The sequence below is a fragment of the Pelodiscus sinensis genome, chromosome 9 (genome assembly GCF_049634645.1).
Source record: "Pelodiscus sinensis isolate JC-2024 chromosome 9, ASM4963464v1, whole genome shotgun sequence".
In the NCBI taxonomy this organism is placed as follows: Eukaryota; Metazoa; Chordata; order Testudines; family Trionychidae; genus Pelodiscus; species Pelodiscus sinensis.
In genome coordinates this window covers 62384157-62409532 of record NC_134719.1, presented here as the reverse complement: position 1 = coordinate 62409532, position 25376 = coordinate 62384157, and the positions used below count along the sequence as shown (strand labels likewise).

Sequence of the window (25376 nt, the reverse complement as noted above, 5' to 3'; positions counted from 1 at the left end):
CCTGGTGGCCACCCTGCTGGGCAGTGACCAGGCCCTGCCATGAGGCCTTGCAGGGAGGGGCGGGCACCCCGGGGCCATGGCGCTGCCATGGCAACCAGGCATTCGCCTGGGGCGGGCCGGTTGGAGCCCGGAACGGGCGTGTGCGGCGGCGGTTCCGGGGGAAGGCTGGGGAGGTCGGACCGCCGACGGGCTGAGGGGGGCTGGTCACTCGCTGTTCCGGGAGCCGCAGCGGCAGCAGGAGGCACGGACCCGGCGCCCGTGAGTGACAGCGCGGGGCCTCCTCCGCCGGCTACAGCCTCCCAGGCAGGACCCGGCCCCGGGTCGGGGGCCAGGCTCCGCAGGCAGGGGGGGGCCCGGGCCTAAGGCTGGGACTCGGTGCGGGGGGAGGAGCAGTTGGCCTGGGGTACAGGTGGGGTCCTGGGGGAATGCAGGGGAGGAGCAGGGGGGGCGGGTACAGGGTGGGGGCTGGGGGAAGTGTGGGGGGGAAGGGTTCAGGGCTGGGGGGAGGAGCGGGGGGGCGGGTACAGGGTGAGGGCTGGGGGGAGTGTGGGGGGAAGGGTTCAGGGCTGGGGGGAGGAGCGGGGGGGCGGGTACAGGATGGGGGCTGGGGGGAGTGTAGGGAGGAAGGGTTCAGGGCTGGGGGGAGGGGCGGGTACAGGGTGAGGGCTGGGGGGAGTGTGGGGGGAAGGGTTCAGGGCTGGGGGGAGGAGCGGGGGGGCGGGTACAGGGTGAGGGCTGGGGGAAGTGTGGGGGGAAGGGTTCAGGGCTGGGGGGAGGAGCAGGGGGGCGGGTACAGGATGGGGGTTGGGGGAGTGTAGGGGGAAGGGTTCAGGGCTGGGGGGAGGAGCGGGGGGGCGGGTACAGGGTGAGGGCTGGGGGGAGTGTGGGGGGAAGGGTTCAGGGCTGGGGGGAGGAGCAGGGGGGCGGGTACAGGATGGGGGCTGGGGGGAGTGTAGGGGGGAAGGGTTCAGGGCTGGGGGGAGGAGCGGGGGGGCGGGTACAGGGTGAGGGCTGGGGGGAGTGTGGGGGGAAGGGTTCAGGGCTGGGGGGAGGAGTGGGGGGGTGGGTACAGGGTGGGGGCTGGGGGAGTGTAAGGGAAGGTTCAGAGCTGGGGGGAACATGGGGAGGAGCAGGGGGGATGGGTACAAGGTGGAGACTGGGGGAAGGAGCAGGGGGGACGGGTTCAGGGCTGAGGGGAATACGGGGAGGAGCAGGGGATACAGAGTGGAGGGGTGGCGGGAATGCAGGGGCTACAGAGTGGAGGGATTGGGGGGAAGACTGGGAGAATATAGGGGGAGAAGCAGGGACTGTGGGGTCCAGACTGAAGGAAGGTGCAGGGGTAGGGCAATGACGGGAGAGGGAGTAGAAGATTCAGGGTTGGGGTTCGGGGGCGGGGAAGGCTAAGGGAGAAGCAGTTGGCCTAGGGTGCAGGGTCGAGGCTGGGGGGAGGTGTAGACGGAAGATGGGGGAGGAACAGGGGGTGCAGAGCTGGGGCTGAGGGAAGGAGGGGGAGTGGTGGGGCTGTCCATCTTCAGCCATAATAACTTGAAATTCCCAGTGCACCCAATCTCCCCCAAGGAGAGTGGATCATGCTGGTTCCTTGTCTGTGAGGACATTTAATTAGGGACATTACAGCAAAATTGTACATAAATTTCTTCTCTTGATTTTAATGATACTGAGAGAATAATTCTTACACAAAAGACTGTGAAGAACATAGCTTCAATCCCTTTAGTGTACAAAATACCTGCTGCATACTGTGAACATCTGCTCACATTCCTGCAAAAGGGGTCAGGTGTGGACATGCCCTTTTATCTAAATGTATACCAGTAATTTGTGACATGATACTGTTAACCTTGGGGTGGAATGATCTTTATAACTCCCTGAAGCCTTTTGATGCATGTGGAAAGTGTTGCACACATTTCAAGGGAGTTGTGTGTGCTCATCACACCTCAGGATCAGGTTTGAAATTATTTAGTAGTCAACATTTATTGGCAAATAATAAATCAGTATGATAATTTGAGAAGCCTGCAAATAGCAAATCTAAACATCATCTTGATTAACAAGCAAGCTCAATATTAGGGCAAAATGTTACATTTTCTCTATGCATTGATATAATATCGTGTTAATGGAATTTACATATATGGTCAAATCAAGAAACAATTATGATATTTATATAAATTAGGCTGCAGAAACAATAAGTAAAGTTAAACCTTAAATATATACAGGAGTTAGGGAATTATTATTATGCCTATTTTGTATATAAACAGATGAGTCAGAGACTGGTCTTAACGGAAGTGTGTGATAGAATAGAGAACTGAGTCCAGATCTGCTGAGTTCCTGTTTGGTGTCTTAACCACAAGTCCATCCTTGTGAAGCTTTATTTCGTATGTTGAGGAAGCCTGCTCTTGTAGATAGTATAATCTACTGCTTTCCAATCTCCTAGCAATATTGTTTGATAAGTGCCCTGTGATTCTTAGACAGAAAGCCTTGTGGAGTTAGAAAATAATGTTATAATGCTCTTGCTTCTTTTGTTCAAATGTTAAAAGCTGTTATGAAACACCTCAATAGAGAAGGGAGTATTTGGTGTTTCCATAAAGTTTAGTTTATATATTAGCTTGATGTTCCCATTTTAAAAGAAACATAAATGTTGGACTACTTTGTGTACCTACTATAGATTTCTTTTATCTTCTAAGATTGAACAGATATAGAGTATTTTAATATTTTTTTCATTTTCTTATTTGACAGTGCTTTTACTTAGTCAGTGCCCCTTACCTGTCAGTTTCTTCCTTTCTAAAAATACTTTTATGGTTATTAACATGGGAACAGGAAAAAAAGAGAGAGTAATAAAATAATCTTCACATCTTGTTTAAAGGATGCTGTATCAGTGTAGTAGACATCTTTAAAAATATTATAGTTGACACGTTCCTGTAAAAAAGAGGATGTACTCTGCATTAGAACTGAAAGTTGGTAATGGAGAGCATCTGAGGAGTACAAATTATGTAACTATTGCGTCTACTAAAAAGTACATATACAGTTAAGGGAATTGGAAAGTGAGTTACAGTATCATGCAACTTAATCTGTTTATTCCATGCATATGTGGCTTTGTTAGCATTTCTGTTATCTTGGGAACACAGTTGTCTAAACCCAAGTTTAGTCTTATACCAAATGCTGACCCTAAGTCAGAGCTGTGCTTTTAAATGAGTGCCATCCTTTTCTTGTAAGTGTGTGAAGCATAAATATTTCCTGACACTTTTCTGGAAGCAGAGAGAGAGCTCTTCCCCCATGTGCTAGATAACCTTTCATTTCTTGACAAATTGTTTCATGTCCAACATAGTATTCGGTTTACAGAGTGCATGATGGGTGTCACATTTGCCCATACTCTAAATGTATTAAACTCATTATTTTTAAGGTGCTTACATTTTCTTCTATTTTATTCTCTGCAACCCAGCCATTGTTTCTTTAAATTGTGGATTTTCCAGCTGAACAAGGGCTTGAAGTCATACTGTTTGGGTATGGTCAGTTATTGTTTGCATGGTGAAAAGATGAAATAGGATATACTTTCACTTTTGTCATCCTTTCTTTTTCTTTAGGTCAGGCCCTAAAGCGTAAGGTGCAGGCTTCTCTTCACGGTGCATGGACGGAAAGCCAATGCGCAGGTAAGGTGCAGAACAAGAAATGATTCTTCTCTGATCAAAACTAACAAGTGGTATTGAGTTGATTTAATAAGTAGCTAGCTCATAGCATGTTCATTTGAAACGTGTATGCCACAAAATGATCTGCTCCGCTCTTCCTTAATCCCATTGTATTTGCTGATTTTCCCAGCCCTGCACACTGACGGAAGCTAATTTCTGAATATCTGCATAGTTGAGTGTGAATCTTTGATCCTTGCATACACATTTCCTCTCCAGTCTCCCACTCTTTGTCTTTTAATCAACCGGAGCATTCAGGAGCATCATCTCAGCTCTTTGTGTGGGGGAAGGCAGCCACCCTACCATATGAGAATCAAGTGCTGCCTTCTGTCTTTCACACCTCTAAGCCACTGAGTCATCATTTCATTCCCTGCGCATATTTATGCATAATGCACACGTAATGCAGTTAATTTATTATGCTGGTTCAGACATATGCCATCAGCTGAGTCCTTTTAATTCACTCTTCTGTGCCTCTGTGTATCAGCAACCCACAGTACATACCATCAAGCATCTGGTCTTCTGATCTAGTGTGAAAATTCCCAAGTCTACTGATATCCAGCAGTATCCAGAGATAAAAGAAAGGACTATGCATCACTTTAAAGACTAACAAGATGGTCTTCCAGAATTTGATCTGAGGAAGTGGGTCTGGCTCACGAAAGCTCATCACCTAATAAACCATCTTGTTAGTCTTTAAAGTGCTGCATAGTCCTTTCGTTTGTTTCAGCAAGATCAGACTAACACGGCTGCATCTCTATTACTATCCAGAGATAAGTTATGGATGATTTGGGAGTACTGACTTTGAATTTCCTTGCATCTGTTCAGTTTGCCTTAATCATTAAGTAACATTCTGTTAGGAAATATCAGATACCTTGGAGGTCCTAGAATACCATGACGATGGGCATGGTCTAAGAACCTGAATAGAATGGAATCATTTTCATTAATAAGCCACAAATTCATCTATCAGTTTACAACTGGATTAGTCTAGTGCAAGGAAGGGGGATTTCATTCTCCTCAACTAGAGACAAGGGGCTAGGGTTTTTCACTACACAAATTCAATTAATTGGCAATATAGTGTGAGCTGGGCTAGAAAGACCAAGAGCCTAAGATTTCATAGGGAGCTTTCCTCAGTCTAGAGGGTGCTTGTGATTGTCTCCTGGTTCTCTTGTCAGCTCTCAAAATCAATTAATGCCATGTCTACACTAGAGACCTTACAGCAGCACAGCTGTACGAGTTCAGCTGTGTTGCTGTAAGATCTCTCATAGAGTTGACCTAAAATTTAGGTCACTCAGGGGTGTGTTTTTTTCAGATAGTGGAAGTGGCTAAGTAAACCACCCTATTTGTAGGGGAGTAGCCTTTGCCATGTGGAATGGAAGAGTTTGGGAGTGTTGCTCCAGGGCAAAATTTCAGGGGGCTTATGTAGTTAGGGAAACTCAGACGTGTCTTAAAATTCAGACATAAAAAGAAGCATCCCAATTTTCAGAAAGTGGCTCCCCTAATAGAAATAACCCACACTTTTCTGTGATATCATTTATAATTTCATCAGGGTCACTTTGCAGTTGGTGGCAGCATCTACCTTTCTCAGAGATGCTGTGGCTGCAAGCTTGTTCTCATTGGCCAGTTTTCTAAGTTGTGCATGGGGGTATTGCCGCAGTTAGTTTACACAATTCACACTGGAGAGAGTTTCCTAACAATGTATGTGAAATTATCTTTCTGAAAATGGGGCATGTCTTTGAAAGTGATGAGAGAGCCCCACCTTGTGGAATGAACTTGAAAAGTGCAGGAAGTGCAGTGAGAGTTTAACAATAAAAGGGTTTAGCAGAGGTGTTAGTAAGCGAGAACAGCGAGGCATATAAAAGGATAGAGTTGGGGGAGGGGGAAATCAGCAAAGCTATTCAAAGTGTACAGAGACGGAATAGAAGCAGCCAGTAGTAAAACCTAGAGGAGAGACACAGCTGAACCTGTGTAACCAAGATACGAGGGAAAGACAATAGTCTGAAACATCTGAATGTGATAATTGCGGAGGAAGTGGGGAGAAAAAATGAAACCAGTCTAAGATGAAAATGAATTATTTGAAATGTTCTGAAGAGAACAATTTTCCAGTAGTTAGGAAGTGCATTTGACATCATAAAGAAAGAAAAAGATGTGATCTATTTTTAATTCTTCTTCCTTCAAGCATACAGCAAAATGTACCATGCAGTTGCAAAGTGAGGGTAAATTTTAAGTGAGAATATTTTGCTGCTAATGGTTGGGAACAGCGTAGAATCATAGAGCTGTATGGTTGAAAGGGAACTTGAGAGATTAATAAGTCCAACTGCTTGTACTGAGGTAGGACCAAGTAACCCTGGAGTCGAACACCTTGACAGGTGTTTGTCCAGTCTGTTCTTAGAAACCTCCAATGATGGGGATTTCACAACCTCCCTTGGAAAACGCCTAGTGCAATGCTTAGCTCTCCTTATAGTTAGAAAGTTTTCCTTAACATCTATTTCTCTTGCTATAGATTTAACCTTCAGTGGACATGGAGAATAGTTGGTCTCCACCTTCTCTATAACAGCTCTTGCTATATTTGTAGACTGCTATTAGGTCCCTTCTCAGACTTTTCTTGAGATTAAATTCACTCAGGTTTTTAACCTTTTCTCACATGTCACTTTTTGTTTCTCTCCTCTGGACTCTCTCTGGTTTGTCCACAGCTTCCTTACAGTGCGGTGCCCAGAACTGGAGAGAGTGCTCAGCTGAGGCCTCACCATTGCTGAATAGAGCAGGACAGGCACTGCCCAGGTCTGACATACAACACACATTAATACACCACAGAATTACATGAGTCTTTTTTGCAACTGTGTTCTGCCTATTTAGAGGCAACTTATAGAGGGGTAGTGTACAGTGCAGTTCCTACCAGGTTGTGTGGCTGGTGGTAATAGTAAAAAGCAGCGCCTCTACTCCTAAGACAGGCAAGAGGGTGGTGCACAACTAGGTGGTGCCTAGCGGAGCACAACAAAGAGCTATAGCATTGTACCTGTGGCTGAAAATTTTATACACCTTAGCTAATGACAGTGTTAAAAAAACAAAGTTACTGTTTATATATCTTTCTGAATGGCTTCTAATTTTTAAAGTTCCTATCTTGACGGTTTTTTTTCCTTTTGGAGAAGGGGAGTTGATTTTTTTTTTAAGTTTTGTTGAAAATGTTTTGATTGTTTAGGATCCAGTCACACTAGCTGCAGTCCTTAGTATGTCCTTCCTTGGAGAAATTAACAACTTCTTGGAAACCACCGAAACGTCAGCGTGTGTATTGTGACTGAAGAGTCCAGGTACAATAATCATTGAGATAAATAAGTTAATGGATACTCTAGCAGCCTGGGACGTAACCATGATAGTAGACATGCTCAGATACTACAGTGATGAGTACCAGAAGAGTCTATAAAACAGATATCAACATGAGCCTTTTGAAAGCTGGCTCTTGTTAACTCACTGGGTTGCTATGGTTTTGACTGATTTTTTTTTCTCTAGCTATTTGCTCAGAAGTGCTTGTTTCCCTAGGTGGCCAAGGAAGCTGGAAGTGGTGGTATTTCTGTGTCCAGATCAGACCGGACAATGATGGACACAGAGTCACCAAAGACATCTAGCAAGAGATGAGTCAATGCTAATCCTGTTCATTGCTTGCTCCTTTGCAGGTGTACCAGTACGCGACCAGGAGAGACCGGAATGGATGTGACGAGCCGGTGCACCCTTGGAGATCCCAACAAATTGCCAGAGGGGGTACCGCAGCCTGCTCGCATGCCCTACATCTCAGACAAGCACCCTCGACAAACCTTGGAGGTTATCAATCTTCTACGGAAGCACCGGGAGTTGTGTGATGTCGTACTAGTTGTGGGTGCCAAAAAGATCTATGCCCATCGGGTGATACTTTCAGCCTGCAGTCCTTATTTCCGGGCCATGTTCACCGGGGAGCTGGCAGAAAGTCGGCAAACAGAGGTTGTGATTCGAGACATAGATGAAAGGGCCATGGAGCTGCTGATTGACTTTGCGTACACCTCCCAGATCACAGTGGAAGAGGGCAATGTCCAGACCTTACTGCCAGCAGCTTGCCTTCTCCAGTTGGCTGAGATCCAGGAAGCCTGTTGTGAGTTCCTAAAAAGACAGTTGGACCCTTCGAACTGCCTGGGTATCCGGGCTTTTGCTGACACTCACTCCTGCCGTGAACTGCTGAGGATTGCCGACAAGTTCACGCAACATAACTTTCAAGAGGTAAGCTGCAGGGTGTGGGATCTAGGCATTTCTTGTTTAGTGCCTCATTACAGATCCTGCCTTTCTACCTGCAATGTCTTTTGTTCCTGGTCAGCGTTCAGTAGCTCAGTAAGGGTACGTCTAGACTACTTGGCTCCATCGACGGAGCCATGTAAAGTAGTTAACTTGGCATAGTCAAAGAAGCGGGGATTTAAATAATCCCCGCTTCATTGAAATAAAAATGGCTGCCGCACTGTGCCGATGATCAACTGATCCGGCACAGCGCGGCAGTCTAGACACAGCATGGTCGACAAGGGAAGCCTTTGTCGACTGCTCTGGTATGCCTAGTGAAACGAGGTTTATTGGAGCAGTTGACAAAGGCTTCCCTTGTCGACCGCGCCACATCTAGACTGCTGTGCTGTGCCGGATCAGCTGATTGTTGGCACAGCGCGGCAGCCATTTTTATTTTAATGAAGCGGGGATTATTTAAATCCCCGCTTCTTTGACTATGCCAAGTAAACTACTTTACGTGGCTCCGTTGACGGAGCCATGTAGTCTAGACATACCCTAAGAGGGAGAGGATATATCCGTACCAGTAGTACTATAAGTTGCATGATACTTCTGTATCACATGCTAGTTATTTTTCAAGTTGATGTTCTGGTGCGAATACTGTACATATTATAAACTGTGAAGCTGAAAACTAATTGGTGAGGGGCAATGTGTGTGGATTGCCTCTGGCATATTGTTCTTGAACAGAAGTTTGCTCTCAGAAGTGTTTGAGGTACTGCACAATTTAGCGCGCGCGCACACGCACACACACACACACACACACACACACACACACACACACACACACACACACACACACACACACACACACACACACACACACACACACACACACACACACACACACACACACACACAACCCCTTTCCCTCCAGAAGTCAAACACAGCAACATCAATCCAAAAACTAAACAGAGAGTTCTAATAAAGGACCTCGAGAAGCTGTGGCAAAAAGTGCAGAGGCCTCAGAGAAGCCTTCAACTCCCTTCCCTAATCAGAACCTGGTTTTCACATCTGTCATTCAGCAGCAGTTATCTCAGAGTAATTCAGATGTGTAGCTGCAGATGTGACCTTTTAAAACCTGAGTCCAGTTTTTTTTTTTTTTTTTTTTTTTTAACTTTTTCAGTTATTTATAGCAGACTTGAAAGACTTGCTAGTCAATAGCTCAGTGAAGGAGTAGTCCTACTAGCCAGAAGTAAATAAGATCAAATAATGTGGGGTGCCACCAAGGAACTGCACGGGCAAAGCTCTGGTGAGACGCATAGCCTCGCCTTACATTCTCCTTTGGGAGTAATAGGGCTGCATTTTCTATTTGGATGCTTTTCCTGGTCACTGCTGGGTGGTGTGGGGGCTATGTATTTTGTGTCAGCCTTTGGCAAGAAGGTGTTTTCTGACCTCCCAGTTGTACATCCCTGGTGGGAGAAGGAGCTTTATACCTCTCCTACCTACTCCAAAGCCTGCACTCCTTTACCCCTCATAGGAGGTAGGAGGCTTGAGAGGAGTTACCTCGGCTCGACCAATTACCTTGCTACCATGCTGTATGATAAATTGTCCTGATTACACTCAGCATGAAAACAATAGTGTAGCCCAGTGGTCCCCAACCTTTTGGGGCTGCTGGATGCCCGAGGGCAGGGCCGCTCACATGCCGGGCACCCGGGGGCGGGGCCGCGCATGCGCTGCGTGCCCGGAGCTGGCGCCACCCATGCTCCGCACTCCCGGGGCTGGTGCCACAACTGTGCTGCACGCCCGGGGTGGGGCCGCCCATACGCCGTGTTCCTGGGGCCAGCACAGCCGATGTCCCGTGCGACTGGGGGCAGGATCGCCACCGCCCATGTGATGCGTGCCCAGAGCCGGTGCCTGTGCCACACGCCCAGGAGCTGGCAGCCCGGGGGCAGGACTGGCCCCGATCACTCGGTGGGCGCACAGAAATGGCCTGGCGGGTGCCATGGCGCCCGCGGGTACCACGTTGGGGACCACTGGTGTAGCCCATTCAAGACCTTCTGTAGAGTTATGAGTTTTCAGTAAGGAAGCAGCCAAATAGTCTATTAATGTTAGCCAGATAATAACCTGGAAAATTGGGACAAAGATGATGATTAGACATTTTTAAATGACACAATTGATAAATTATGTATGCTAGCAAGTACACAGAGGTAGCAAGTCCGTTGGTAGAAACACTAGCATTACTGTCAGGGTCTTACAAGACCTCCCATTATAAAATAAATTGGAGAGTTACAGGATTTTGCTCACTTCGGGACTCTGCTACTTTTCAGACTGATGCTCTGCAACTATCAGGGCCAGTTGTAGGCACAAGTTACTGTTTGTGGGGTTGGAAGGCAAACTCAACAGACATGCTGGCAGCCCAGATTCTACCTCCTTCTCTAGTAGTGGGACTACAGGGGCAAGGAACTTAATCTCAGTGACATGATCGGAATCCCTTCTAGCTACATGTGAGCATTTGGGGTATTTTCGAATACACACCATATTTTGAATCAATTTGTCAAGTAAAAAAAAGGACCCTTGCAGCTAATCACTAGAAGAGTGGAACTTAGGGCTGTTAAATTTCGATTAATTAATTGAATAGTCGATGGAATTTCCATCGACTATTCAATTAGTTGATAAGAACTTCTGCGTTCCGCCTTTGAAATGTACAAGAGCCCCAGAAGGGGCTCTTGTGCATTTCAGAGTTGGAATACGATGTGGAGCTCAGGGCCAGTGAGGAGTCTTGCTGGCCCCAGGTTCCATGCTGTGCTTCGTCTTTGAAGTGCACAAGTCCCTGATGGGGCTCTTGTACATTTCAAAGCTGGCTGCCTCTGCACCCCTACCCTCTCCCATGGAGCTGGAGCTGGGGGGAACTTGCTTTTAAGCCAGCTTCCTCTAGCACCCCTCCTTTGCCCCCCCCCCCCCCCCCCCCGTAACCTCTTTGTGATAGACGCAGCAAAGGGGGGGAAGCAACTAGTCAACTAGTGTGTTGTTGATCCGATAAGCTTTTGCTTATTGGAAAGTTGACTAGTCGATTAGTCACTTACATCCCTAGTGGAACTCTTTGCTAAGAGAATTTCTTTTTATTATGCTTAAGATCTTTCAGTCAGGCAGTTGAGTCTTGCATGCACCTTACTTCCTGGGGAAGGCCAATGTTCACGCACTTCATGTTGCTGAGCCTCCTTCCCAGCTGCCATGGTAGAAACTGGTCACATTTGTGTGGGAATGGGATGGCTGTCAGCAATTGTGCCGTGTACATAGTTCTGTTTTATTTAGGTTATTTTGCCTCTCCCATTGCCGTAGTATCTGAGTGCCTCAGTTTGATATTCAGTCTGTCGTAGCACACAGCCACCCAGAAAGGTCTCCAGTCTGCAGCATGGCTATGTAGTGTAGCTATCATGGTGCTATGATTTGGTGTGAGCATAGGAATGTGAAGAAAAATCTTGATCTTCTCGTGCTGGCTAATGTCTCCAGGGAAACTTTCTTCTTATCTTAGGTACAGAAGAAATTATTAATATGTTTGCAGATTGTCAGAGGCTTATATTTCATTGGAGATCAGTCCTTGGGATTTTTCAGAGGCTCTCATTCCCTTTAAGTGCATTTGAACTCTCTCACTCTGTGTATATATTTAGAGAGAGTGAAAGAGACAGAGGTAGGATCATATGAGTCCATCTGCTGTCCTGAGATACTTTCCGTTCTCCTACAAATCAACAAGAAGAAGATTTTTTTCTACATATCTACAGTGTCTCTGGTAATAGTTTTTTTGAGACTTTTTACCTTGAGTTCTGTTTTGGATTTATTACGTTACAAATAAAACATCTTTATTTTGATGCAGCTTTCCTCTCAATTGTTTACCAGCTGCAGAACATGTTTCTTTCTGTTGAATGTGTTCCCCATGGCAAATGAGGAGGCTGGCTTAAAAGAGAGGGCTTGCTTTTTCTGAATTTTGAAACTAAATCAGTGAATTCTGTGACTTACCACTTTACAGAACTTTTCTATTCCCCATTCATTTGCATTACCATCTAAAAGTTGTCTGAACTGCACTGTTGGAGCCCAGTTTTGTGAAGCAGTGAGGATTCTCCACTTCCACTGACACGATCAGACCATTAAATCCTCTCTAAAGGGAGGGATTTCTCCTTTAACTTTGAGGTAAGGTCCAGTAGCAGTCAATACTCTGAGATGCTGTCCTTAACCTTTTTCTTTATCCTCGTCTTTTTGAACAGGTGATGGAGAGTGAGGAATTCATGCTTCTTCCAGCCAATCAGCTCATAGATATTATATCCAGTGATGAGTTGAATGTTCGCAGTGAGGAGCAGGTGTTCAATGCCGTGATGGCTTGGGTAAAGTACAGCATTCAGGAGAGGCGACCCCAGCTACCCCAGGTAACCTTGAGCATGGTTCACATGCATCTGTTCTGTACAAGGCAAGAGACATTGGATTTTGTCAGTGTACGTAGTGGAAATAATTCCCCTCTTGACTTCCCAGAGGTGTTAAACCACTCACATTTTCTAGTCAATGAGCCCTGTGTCCAGATATATTAGCAATGGGCCCTTCCTATCTGTAAGCATTTCTAAACATAAGATCTGTTATACTGGATCAGACCCTAGGTTCCTCTACTCAGTTCTGTCTCCAACAGTGGCCAGTGCCCGATTCTTCAGAGGATTGTGACTGGAATAGTCTGCCCCTTGGGGAAATTTCTTCTTAATCCCGGGTAGTTGAATTATTCCTTGAAGTCTGAGGGTTTAATATTAGAGCTAGCCACGACAGTATCAATAAAATATGCTCTTTTGCGGTAGCATTATCAGTTTTAACAAAGTTTTTCAGGGGACGGTTCCTGAGTTCCAGGATTCTCTGGTCTTACAAGAGAAAGAGAGATTCTTACTGCCTTTGTTTGCCCTTTTTGTTCCAAAATGAACATTTCAGCACAATTGCATTTAATGAGAACTTTCAAAAATTGTCATGAAACATAATTGTCATTCTCCTGTCAGCTCTAGTTTATACCGCCTTACACCTCTGTGACCCCTTGTAGGACCATATATTCATCTGTGTTTAATTCTGTATTCTACTATACCCGCGTGTGCATTTAAGGTATTAGCTATTTATGACATTTGTTGTAGTTCACTTACTAAACAGCGTAGTGTACACTCCAAAGGGTAAATAGATGATAAAACAAGTGCTTTGGGCAATATGTAGGGACATCTGCAGTCTCCTAAGGATTTTCAGTCAGGATGTTGGTTTCATCCATTAGCAGTCCCATTTGATCAGCTCTTTTAAAATCTGATGTTCTCCTCCTGGATACCTCAATTGGTTTATTGAATTGCACAGGTGCTGTAGACCAAACACTGCACTGAGCTAGAATGCGACGATCTGAATTGTTACTGGGGCTGTTACTAGTCTCCTGTTGCTGATCTCTCTGCGCTTGTGACTAGGGATGTAATAGTGTAACCATTTAAACGGTTAACTGACAAGTATGAGCTTTTTGGTTACTGTAATGTTACACGCTGGTTCCCAAGGAGCCGTCTGCCAGCCTGCGCTACTGTATCAGCGCCTGCAGTGCAGGGCGGCAGCCAACTTGCTGGGAGCCAGCTACTACCCTACTTTTGCTGCCTCTGATACAGGGAGTAGGGCCAACTTAAAAGCAGACTCTGGCAGGCACTGGCTCCTGGGGAGCCGGCTGCTGCTTCGTGCTGTCGGCTCTGTGGTGTAAAGCTTATACTGCAGAACCTGCAATGCAGCCGGGAGCTGACTCCTGGTGCGTCCAGGAGCCAGCTGCGCTGTGGGCTCTGCATTATAAGCTTTATGTAGCAGAGCCTGCAGCGTGTAACCACTAAGATTTTTTTAACAGTTGCACGGTTGCCTAATTAAAACCTTTCAACATCCCTGCTTGTGACTGCAGTATCACTGAACTGGATCACAAAGCACATGGAAACAAATTAGCCGAGATTGCTCTCTCTTTCGCCGCTCCCCCCATCTGTAAGGTGGTAAGTGTGTTGCTTATAATGATGTCCTGTTTTGTCTCATAGGTGCTGCAACATGTCCGTCTGCCACTGCTCAGTCCCAAGTTCCTGGTGGGGACAGTCGGCTCAGATCCACTCATTAAAAGTGATGAAGAATGCAGGTGAGTCCTGCTGGAAAGAGGGAAACTGAACAGTGCACTTATGTAAATTTCAGTTCATATGGATACTTGATCTGTATTTGCTGTCCAAGAATATTGTGGTTTGTCAATGGTAAAACTAGGGTGATACTTAGCAGTTTCCCTTTCTGGGATTGGGTAGAGAGGAGATAGAAGGAAGCACTGCATTGTGAGTATGTATTTGTGTAAAAGTTACCCTTGAAGATTTTTAAATCAGTATTTTGGTGGAAGAGAAAGGTTAGGATAGGCAATTTGCCCTTCTGATAAGTCACCCTTCACAAGATAGACTGTGTTTATAGCGCTTTGACTGTAAAGCCAGTTGCCTAAGTTACCATGAAACCCGCTGACCACTACCCAGATGAAGCCATATCGTAAGCAACCTAAAACAGCTTTTCTGTATCTGAAAAGGTCATGACTTCAGTGACCAGTGTAGTCAGGGGTTCCCAAACTTCTTTTCCTGAGGCCCATCCGTGCAGCTACAATAGGCACCGCGGCCCACTATTAACACTTCTTGAGGAAAATTTATTAATTTTTAATTATTACATGTATATAAACTATAACTGTGTAAATAAACAATTATATTCTTCTTTTTCATGTTAATGTAAACAGTTGTAATGATAGAAATCCCCAGCAATATGCACTCAGAGAAACGCTACAAGATCTTTGAAACCAAATAGTTATATTAAAACTATACTTCACTTTAAAAAAAGTGCTGAGAGCAAAATGTGGCATTCAGACAGGGAAAATGAAATGCATAATACACAGGGCATAAAATTGAACAATAAGCAATGCAACAATGTTAACAAAATCATTATTAACAACATTATTATTGATTTTAAAACAAAATAGTTGTTCAGCTTTGAATACTATATTACGTGTTGGTTCTTTTTTAGTGTCAAATTTTAATTTCTCTTCTATGTAAATAAAGACCCAATTCTACCTCCACTAAGTAGAAAATAATCAAATACGGTAAATCAAAATATAAAATAACAGTTATAATATACTGTGGCAATAGGTAACTCATTCTGTCTGATAAAGGAGAAACCAAACTTCCAATATATGTCATCATATATGCTTACCACTTTCTTTACTTTTTTGGATGGCTCATTTCATGTAGCTGTTGATGGTCTGGGGCTTTCAGTATCTTCTCCACCAGAAAATCCTGCTCACTTTCTAAAAATAAATTGATCTACATCAGATTGAAATACTACTTGTCATTTTTAACAGTTGTAAATGGTGGTCTTTTGGGTGGGTTACTAAGGTACCTTGAAGTTAAATGTGCCATTGTATCCATGAAAATTAAATATTGACATATTGCAGCTTGTTTTTTTTAATAAATATTTTTTTTTCTATATTCTGTCCAAAATATACAGGTCAAAACATGACATTTGTATTGCTCTTATTTAGCTTATGAGAGTCACACAGCGTTAAATATTTATTAAGACTGGACAGTGCAGTTGTGCTGGTGGATCACTGAGACTGTCATGGCCTTGACCTTGCTTTAAGCTAGATGAGAGGAAGCTGCATACCCAATTTGGTGGTCCGAGCTCTTATAGTTTCAGGAGGTCTTCAACAAATGGGCTTATGGATGGATTGACTCACGGACAGAGACAGAAGCACAACTCTCTAAAATATATATTTAGATATTGTACATAAGTCATTCATATTGTTTAGTGTACCAACAACTGGAAAGTGATTGATGCTGGCTGCTTTTTTGAAGGATGGCATGTCCTAAATAGTACTTTTTCCTGAAAAATGCCACTATCCCACAGACTTTTAGAATAAATGTTTTCTCTTGCACAGGGACCTGGTGGATGAAGCGAAGAACTACCTGCTGTTGCCCCAAGAGCGGCCGCTGATGCAGGGACCAAGAACTCGACCACGCAAACCCATCCGCTGTGGAGAAGTGCTCTTTGCAGGTGTGTACAGTGCCTGAGACTTTGGCTGAGAGGTTCCAGTCTATATGCTCTTTGTTTCAAGGTTAACCCATATAGCCAACCCTAACTGTCAGCTCTTCAGAAGTGACTTTTTATGTTACCTGTCCCATGCTTTCAGTTAACCTACAGTTTCTTCTGGTCGTGCATTATCTTTGTCTTTCCAAATAGAGTAGTGGGCCCATGATTAGAGCTTCCAGGCACTGTGGTAACACTATGAATAATACACGCAAAAACAACTGGACTTGCAATGAGATTTGTTGGTCCTCAACTCATTTAGGCACTTCTGAAAATCCCATCCTCTTTTCTTATTGACAGTCTCCCATGTAAACCGTTCTGTCTCTTTGGGATACCGTGTCAGAAGCATCTGTGGGCAGAAGGGATAGATAATTTATTGCGGACACATGCCCAATGTGGATTTGATGTGCTAGCCTTACACTGCCGCTTTCATTGATTCCTGCAGTGGGAGGCTGGTGTAGCGGGGATGCAATTTCCAGTGTGGAGCGCTATGACCCTCAAACCAATGAGTGGCGGATGGTGGCTTCCATGAGCAAAAGGCGCTGTGGAGTTGGAGTCAGTGTTCTGGACGACCTTCTGTATGCTGTGGGAGGCCATGACGGTTCTTCTTATCTTAACAGCGTAGAAAGGTAGGTCTCTAGCCAAACATTGCAGGGTTAACTTGCATTCAGGACCTGGTGCTGTCTGCCTGGTTCATATGCTGAAAGGCTAAAATCCTACCTCTAAGCCCATCTCGAGTCCATAAACTACAGCGCGTAAGCTGATGTGTGCCAATGGTTACTATCCTTTTCAGCATCTTTATCACTGCTATACTGAACTAAGACCTCAGACATAGCAGCATTCCAGCCTTACTTCCCTAATTTAATGGTATTTTTAGTCTGAGTTCCGCTCTGAGCTTGCTATGAGGCATAGTCTGTGATGTGTAAAGGAGTAGGGAAATGAATTGTAAAGAGCAGGCCTGGCTGTAGTCTATGATGGGCATGGCTATCTTTGCTAGCCTCCTCACACATGTATTCCCATTGGCTTGTCTGTGTTGCTCATGATGGTGAGACTGCAGGCATGTATTTGCTTGTAAGATAGGGAAAACTATCCAGACCTTTTTTCTGGGGTTGGTGAATAGAGAATTATGTGAACGCTGGAAATACCTATGAGAGAATAGGAATGGAGGTCAGATTTGGGCCTTTGAAACCTTCGGTGATTTCAAGTAAAAAGCAGTGGAGCCAGGTTTTTGTGGAGTCAATAACTTTCCCAGGAATGACTTCATGCTGAGTGGAGGTTTTACTGCCACCAGAAGCATGGGAACAATTAAGGACTTTGGTCCATCTTCCTTCTAGTTCCACTCTGAATTCAGTGTGAGCAAGTTCTGTTACACTCCAATCCCAAACCACAAGGGCACTGGAGATTTCTTTCAATAAACCATGCAGACTTGAAGTATTTGACACACTTTGTAGGTACGACCCGAAGACGAATCAGTGGAGCAGCGATGTGGCTCCCACCAGTACCTGCAGGACCAGTGTTGGAGTGGCAGTTCTCGGGGGATATCTGTATGCTGTTGGTGGCCAGGATGGCGTCTCTTGTCTCAACATTGTGGAAAGGTATTAAAAATAAAGAAGCGGGAGGGGAGAAGGAAAGATCTTAGAATAAGGATCAATTGGTGCAGGTGAGTTTGGAAGGAAGTGACAGAAGCTGAGTGGGTTTTTAAACGATTGCATTTGGAGCTGGATGTTTTTAGTTTAAACCTGAATTCCAGCAAACAGCAACTGTCTGCCTTCCTGCCACGATGCGCATACGCTGAACCTCTTCTAGATGTTAGAACCAGAATAGACGTGTTAGTCTTACCCTGCCTGAATGCAAAATACGGGTCCCCAGATTCCTTTGGTTGCTTAATGCAGTTCCCAAGAGAAACAGGACCTGGTGTTTATATTTGAAAGCTCAGCTGGTCTCTGTTTTTTCTTGTGGCAGGTATGATCCAAAGGAAAACAAATGGACTCGGGTGGCTTCCATGAGCACCAGGCGCTTGGGAGTGGCGGTGGCTGTGTTAGGGGGCTTTCTCTATGCTGTGGGAGGTTCTGATGGGACGTCCCCTCTCAATACAGGTATGTCATTTCTCCGTACTGCACTGCAGTCGGTACCTTCCATTCTCCTGTTCTTTTGCCCATAAGCCTTTCCCACACCACTGATACTTGTATGATCTGTTTTCTGAGTGGATTACTCACCTGAAGTTGATTTTGCTACACATTAGTACATCCCCATCCTCCTAAACCACTGCTAGCTCTGTGTGTGTGTGTGTGTGTGTGTGTGTGTGTGTGTGTGTGTGTGTGTGTGTGTGCGCGCGCGCGCGCGCGCACATCTACTTCTCACTAGGACGTTGCGGTAGGCAGTTACTTTGTGCATTTGCTTAGCACTTCCCTGTGAAGAGCTGGTGCATTATCTCTGCTTTTCATTGGCTTGGGCAGCAGGATACGTACTGAAGGTCACTCTGTCGCAACTGCAAATGGCAATACAGACCAGCTGTAGCTTCACCGGATTGTCATTCCTCAGATGAGGTGTATTAAATGATGGAACATCTGGATTTCCTGTCTGTGTTTGACTGGGCTTGGGGAGAAGGGACAGGGAATAGCAAGCCTTCTCAAGAAAGCAGGGAAAAGCAGAGTGGACAGTGACAAACCGACACAGTATTTTTTCTGGTGTGTGTGTGGGGGGGGGGGGGAAATATTGTGTCTTTACAGACTGACCCATGCCAAGGTTACAAGCACAAAGGGCTTTAGATAGTCTCTAAAGATTTATAATGTGACTTTCTCCACAGTGGAGCGGTACAATCCCCAGGAGAACCGCTGGCATACAATAGCTCCCATGGGAACTAGACGGAAGCACCTAGGCTGTGCGGTATACCAGGACATGATCTACGCTGTGGGAGGCCGAGATGACACCACTGAACTCAGCAGTGCCGAGAGATACAATCCCAGAACCAACCAGTGGTCTCCTGTGGTGGCTATGACATCACGGCGGAGCGGCGTGAGTAGTTCTTCATTTGCCAGCTTGTGCTGGGCATAAGTACTTAGCTGGAGCATAGGGAAGGGTTCTGTGCATCTCGTTTCCTTCACTTTTCTGGCATCTAAGAGGGAAATGTTTGTAAAAAGGCAAAGCACATTGCCACAAGGAAGTACAAGATGTAGCAGTAATAGCTTTCTATGCTGCAAGGGGTGAGTAGATGATGACAGCTTTTTCATACAACTGGGAAGGAGTAATTGCTTTTAGGAACGTTTTTTCCAAAGGAGTTCTGACCACTAACACTGAGTCATGAGCACTTAATTCTGAAGCAGGGGAATTCTTGCTCCTGACTCAGTGCTGATAAGTAAGCCATAACCCTTTCCCCCCTCCCCTGCACCTCCCATAACCTTAGAAGCCATTTGAGGAAAGAAAATGCCATTAAACATACATCGTACACTTTGGCGGAATTAGCAAATGAACATGGTAGCTCTCCGGCCACTGAGACAAACTAAACGTAGTGATAAATGGTCACTGACAGCAAAAATTATGCCACGTTCAGGCTATTTCCTGTTCCAAGAAACTGGTCCTCTCAAATTGATTGGTACACTAGATCTTACATCAAAGAGACCACCTGTAGCCTTTCCTGTAATAAACTGTCTGAAGGTTTATTGATTAGGAAGAAGGCATGAGAGTTATTTACAGGCTAAAGCAAGCAAACATATACAAACAAATGACTTACCATCCGAATCCTAAGAGCGACAGCATTGCAGTGATCTCTCAATTCAAAGTGACATTAGGGAGACTCAGGAGGCAGTCCCTGGGGATCTCTGGCTTCATCTTAGACTAGAGTCTGACCCTTCAGAATTCAAACAGCCAAAAAATGGGAACATTTTCCTGTGACTTTATTTCCTTCATTCAGCTTCAAGGCCACAGACAGGGCTTCCTTGCATGCAGCATTTCCAAGGTGTGATAGGGCCATTAACTCATCCTTTGTATTACAATGATCCTTGATGGCCTGTCTGACTTTGGTAGTCCTTCAGGGTGAGCAGGGAGAAGGATTGCCATGCCTGCCTGGGTTCACAAGTTCAGTGCAAACACTTCCAAAGTGATAAAGCAAAATGTATGTATGTTCTTATAGCACAGGACACAGACGTCGTGTTTAGTGCATGCAGCAACTTGCAAGCATTTCATAGACTCTACACACTAAAAGCATTCCTGTAAGACTAAGACCTATTTTGAGCAAAACTAACACACAGGTGACTTGGTCTGCTCTCCGGCTATGAAGCGGTCAGTTCTTATCTAATGCTTGTATCAATGTCTCATTGACAGCAGTGACATTTAAATCACTTGTAAAACCACCGTGCTGATGTGAAGGGTGCGACATAACTGCCAATGCACCAAGCAGCGAAACGCATTTTTTGTCTTCTATCAAGAGGGAAGCTCTAATCTCCCTTTCCTTTCGGCTGACTCTACTCAGCATCCCAGAGAAGCAGCCGTGTGTCGTGGGGGAATCTTTACTGAAATGTTCTAGTTGAATTCAATTTCGTGCTAGGTTGTATGAATTTGTATTTTAACAGAAATACTAAAATATAGTCATCCATTCTCTTACCCCTCCTGCCTCCAGGAAAGTGTGTGCTATGTATTGACATTTCCCTAGCGCTTGACTCTGCAGAATGATTGAATGGCCTTTTATTGAAGTGTGTTTCTAGTGAGAGAATGTAACCCACACATCTAGTGTGGTTCATGGTCCCATGTCCGGTGGCGGTTACAAGAAGCCTCCAAGACTTGCAATGAAGCATGAATAACATGTGGAGGGGTTGTGTTCCAGGTTGGCCTTGCAGTAGTGAATGGACAGCTAATGGCAGTGGGAGGTTTTGATGGCACAACATATTTGAAGACCATCGAAGTATTTGATCCTGATGCTAACACATGGAGGTAACCTTTCAATTCATGAAACAGTGAAATTGCAAACCTTAGGCCTAAATTACGCCTATGACTAGTCTTCCCAGCAGCGTAGAGATGACCTTGAAAGTCCTTTACCCACTTCTGTGAATTAAGCCGCACAACACCATTAGGAGGTGGGGAAGTGGTGATTTGCCATCACACAGCTGGGGAAACTGAGGCCCAGAGAAGGCGAGTGACTCGGTTATGTGATGAGCCATTGGCACACACTGTACTAGAACCTTGACCTCTGAATCTGAGTGCTTAAGCCTATAAAAATGTGCGAGCCGAAGTGGGAAGAAGTATACATGCATTGAGCCACGCCTGCTCAGTTTACCAACAAAAACAGACCCGCACCTTAAAGATACAGAGTGCAGAACAGAATTGCAGCATGCGCCTTTGGGGCTCTCTAGGCTGCGCAATTGTATGCGCTGATTCTAGAATCTCCCTCGGTGGGGATACTCTGTATTAAGCACTGCAATTTGAGTCTATGCAGTTCTGTTAAATCTGTAGGACCTGTAGTTAGAAAAATCGCACTTTGACTTGTAAACTGAGCAGGTCTGGTATGAAACCACTGGTGGAAGATGTGTTCTGATCAGAGAGAGTTTTTTCCAGAATTATTTTTCAGACCATAATTGCACTTGAAAACAATGGTTTGTACATTAATCTAATCAATTTCCAATTCCTATTTATATCCATGATAAGGATTTGCTGCTGTAAAAATCTGTCAGGGTGCAGGGAATAGGAAGAAACTAATGTCTTTGTCTTATTGAGCTGGCCTAAATTAATATATTGACCCTGGGGTGGATCTGTCCAGGCCCAGGCTACTCCTTTCAGGGGAAGAGCAAGTCCTGTCCACCCCAGCCCAGCTGGGACTAGCATCTGAGCCTGGTAAAGGGTTGGAGCTATTAGCTGGGGTGTCCCCAGCAGTGACCAGGTGCTCCAGGTGTCTAAAGTGATGCAACTGCATTGCTAGGGAAGGGCACGAGACCACTCTTGCGATCTCCCTTTGCTTCTCATACAGAGAGTCATTTTCTGTAGGGAAGCAAAGAAATCTACAGGGGACATGAATTCTGTGCACATGCTGTGGTGCAGAATTCTCCCAGGAGTAACTTGATTCTGCTTTTTAGCTGGATGGGGACAGCCACTCTCCCTGGCAGAAGTAATAGGACATACAGTCCAGAGACCTAGCCAAAGCATTTGTTTGTAGTTAATACAAGTCATTATTGAGGATACTAGTTTGTTTGTTACCAGCACTGAACTGAATGAAGCTGGTGATTGTCTTCTGTAATCTTCTCTCTTTTTCTCTCTCTCTGTTGGTTGCTGGACTTTTTGCTTTGTGCAGCCTGAGGGGTAGCCGTGTTAGTCTGTAACTTAAAAAACAGCTAATAGTTCTGCAACACCTTACAGACTAACAGAAAATGTAGATGATATCACGAGCTTTCGTGGGCACAACCCACTTCTTCAGAAGTGAAGTTTTTCTTCTGTTTGAGGAGCACCCCTGGGAAATCCTTGATGTGTAATCTAGGGTTACTGGGAGGCATTAGTGACTGTTACTGAAAGAACTCCACTGTCAGATTTCATCCAGCAGACTAACTGCATCAGCATATAGAGGAATATGCAGCTGAAGGAAGAAATGGGAGCTGATAGGCATCAGATTTCTATCTGAAATGTGGGCACTGTTTCAGTATCAAAGCATGGAGAGAACAGATGTTAGAAATGCATTATACATTGGTCTGTTCAGCTGTGTATATTATAAAGCAGATATAAGTCTGGAATTAGCTTTGCAACATGTAGATCTACCCTTGCTCCAGGGTTGCCCAAAGCATAGACAGAGGGCCAAATGCAGCCCAGAGTTGCTGCCCTCTGTTCCTGTAACTGCAGGAGTGGAAAGGAAATTCAGTGCCATTTTCTATTTCTGGAAGAGATCCATATATAAGCAACTATGGTTATTTATTTTAGATGGGTTTGTATAGAGCGGGGACTCCTGCTTTATTCATCAGATCGCTTAATCACAGGCATCACCCGAAATGGAGACCAACAGTTGTGCTGAAGTACACATGCTCCCTGCAGAGGCTGAGAAGACAGTACATTAAGAGTCTCTAAGCAGTATGACCAGCAACATCTTTTCTTTGCAGGTTGTATGGCGGAATGAACTATCGTCGGCTAGGAGGCGGTGTAGGCGTTATCAAAATGACACATTGTGAATCCCATATATGGTAAGCATCTAATGGAGGGAAAGCTCTTGGTTCTCAATCCTATACAAACTGAAGAGACTTACTGACTCTGGAGCTCTGCGTGGCTCTAGTACAATATAGACCCACCTTAATTCTTTGCCGGTGCCTCTTTCTATGGAATTATACGTAAAATGACTTTTTTGAGCACACATGCCTAATGCGAGACCACCTTGTCAGACTCCAGGGAACCACCTATCACAACTAGAAGCTTTGCTTATGTCCATATTTTTTTCTAAACCGTGTCTCAGTTTTTTGAATAAACTGAACTGTCTGTTACTCTAGCATAAACAGTGACCTGGGACTGCAAGCTGTGCCAGGGGTCTGGCAAAGAGGAGGGCGTCTCCTCCTGGAGCAGTGGAAGTGTCATCCATGCAGTGGGCACGAAAGAGGAAAGTGATACTGAAAATAGTGCTTTTGCCTTATTTACAGAGAGCTTCATTTAAAAAATTTTTTTACTTGACCTGAAAGGTGCCACCTTTGCACAGAAGCTTTTCTGAGTGCAGAGTATATTTATTTTTTCATTTAATTTGTATCATCTGTTTTCTTTATATTGCTCACAGTGAAAGATTCCATCTCTTTTAATTTATATTATATCTATATGTAATGAGGGATTGAGTTCTGACAGGCGGTTGGTTGGAGCAGGGCTACATCCTGTCATGCTTCTGGATACTGCAGTGCCAAATCACCCGGGCCTCTTAGAGCACAGGAGCTGTGAAGATCAGTGTCCTGAGTGTCTGGTCAGTTTTTCGGGAAATGAGGAGCAGGACTGAAATTCCCATCTTTCTGCTGATTTACTGATGCTCAAAAAGGAGGTTGGAAACGAAAGGTGAAAAATAGACTCCAAAATTATGCATTTTTCCAGTGTGTGGTACAAAAGTTCAGGATCTATGGTTTTCCTGTACATGAACCTTATGAGAGCATTTCTTGTCATTTAAAAATATCTCTGTACCATGCTGTCTGCTATACTTACCAGTTCATGTCTAATGCTCATATGGGAACCACTCGTTACTTTTGGAGAATCTAGAAAGGTGTAGACTGGCCATTTCCTGACACTTGCCACTATTGCAGACTTGAAATAGCTCCTGCTGAAAAACTCTGGTCAGAAGCCACTTAGTTCCCCTGTCTCTCTTCTGTTTCTTTGATTCCCGTTGGGGAACATTGGGATAAAGATCAGCTGTTACCTCCCTTGAGTGAATTTTTGTGCAGTTCCTTATGTTGGCTTTAGAGCTGGAAAGGATATGAGGCCTACTTAATAGACTTCTGGAGGAGGAGGTGTGCAATTGCATTGTGAGTAATGGGGTATATTTTAGTGAGTCTGAAAAGCAATGGGGTACTCTGCCATCCAGCTTGAGCAACTCGGACAAGTTTGCTGTACTGTTAAGCTCCAGAATGAGAGAATATCATGAGGCATACCTACTAAATTAAGAAATGTTAAAGTGTGGCAGGAATGTAAATCCTTGATATTAAACAAGCAATGCTAACATCTCAGCAGGATGGGATTCATATAACTCAGCACTTTAATGTGCTTGACGCTGTAGAAAAATAACACTATGCTAACAAAAATGAGTTATTAAACAAGCTTTTTAAAAAAAAACAAAAATAAGCCCCTTAAAGGTTGGCATTCTTGTGTTTACATTTGACGATCATTTGCACCTTTACAAGGAAAAACAAGTATTCTGTAAACAGTTGTTTACATGTATCATTTATGCTTTTTTCTAGCATGAGTAACTTGTATAAATAGTAGTGTTACCTTAATAAATTTCTTCTATGCTGTTATTTATCACTTGTTCTCTTTGTGTAAAGCAATACATGGAGGAATAATTTAAGTTTCATTTTATGGCCTGACTGTGTTAATTTTGATTTTGAGAGAGAAAGAACAGGCCCATTGTACCATATCTGATAAAAACAGGACACAGATGAAATTCTCATAAGATGTTACAGTCCCACTCTCCAATAACATTATGGGGGCTAATCACTGCTCTGTTCGGGTATAATGGGAAGAAAAATGGCTCTCTGCCAACTGCACAGGGTATTTCTCAATAGGGGAGACATGTCCCTTAAGCATTTAGCATTGGCCCAGTGAAGACAACATACTGGACTGAACAGATGACTGGCTGAAACAGTTCCTATGCAAAACTGAGTTGTAGCCCTGCTGGTTGTGGAGAAAATG

The 25376-nt window shown here is 44.6% G+C and overlaps 1 protein-coding gene across 2 annotated transcripts; it reads left to right on the top strand.

The window, feature by feature from the left end:
- Positions 1-119: 119 nt before the first annotated feature.
- On the top strand, positions 120-24982 carry KLHL20 (kelch like family member 20). Of its 2 annotated transcripts, none has more exons than XM_075936948.1 (12): positions 120-258; positions 3591-3656; positions 7355-7928; positions 12176-12334; positions 13976-14070; positions 15889-16004; positions 16483-16666; positions 17489-17632; positions 18000-18133; positions 18844-19052; positions 20857-20963; positions 23108-24982. In XM_075936948.1, the coding sequence occupies exons 2-12, from the start codon at positions 3634-3636 to the stop codon at positions 23190-23192; spliced, it is 1830 nt and encodes a 609-aa protein (XP_075793063.1). In that variant the 5' UTR covers positions 120-258; positions 3591-3633; the 3' UTR covers positions 23193-24982. The 2 variants fall into 2 exon arrangements, with proteins under 2 accessions (XP_075793063.1, XP_014437172.1); XM_014581686.3 differs by lacking the exon at positions 120-258 and adding an exon at positions 1516-1792.
- Positions 24983-25376: the final 394 nt, after the last annotated feature.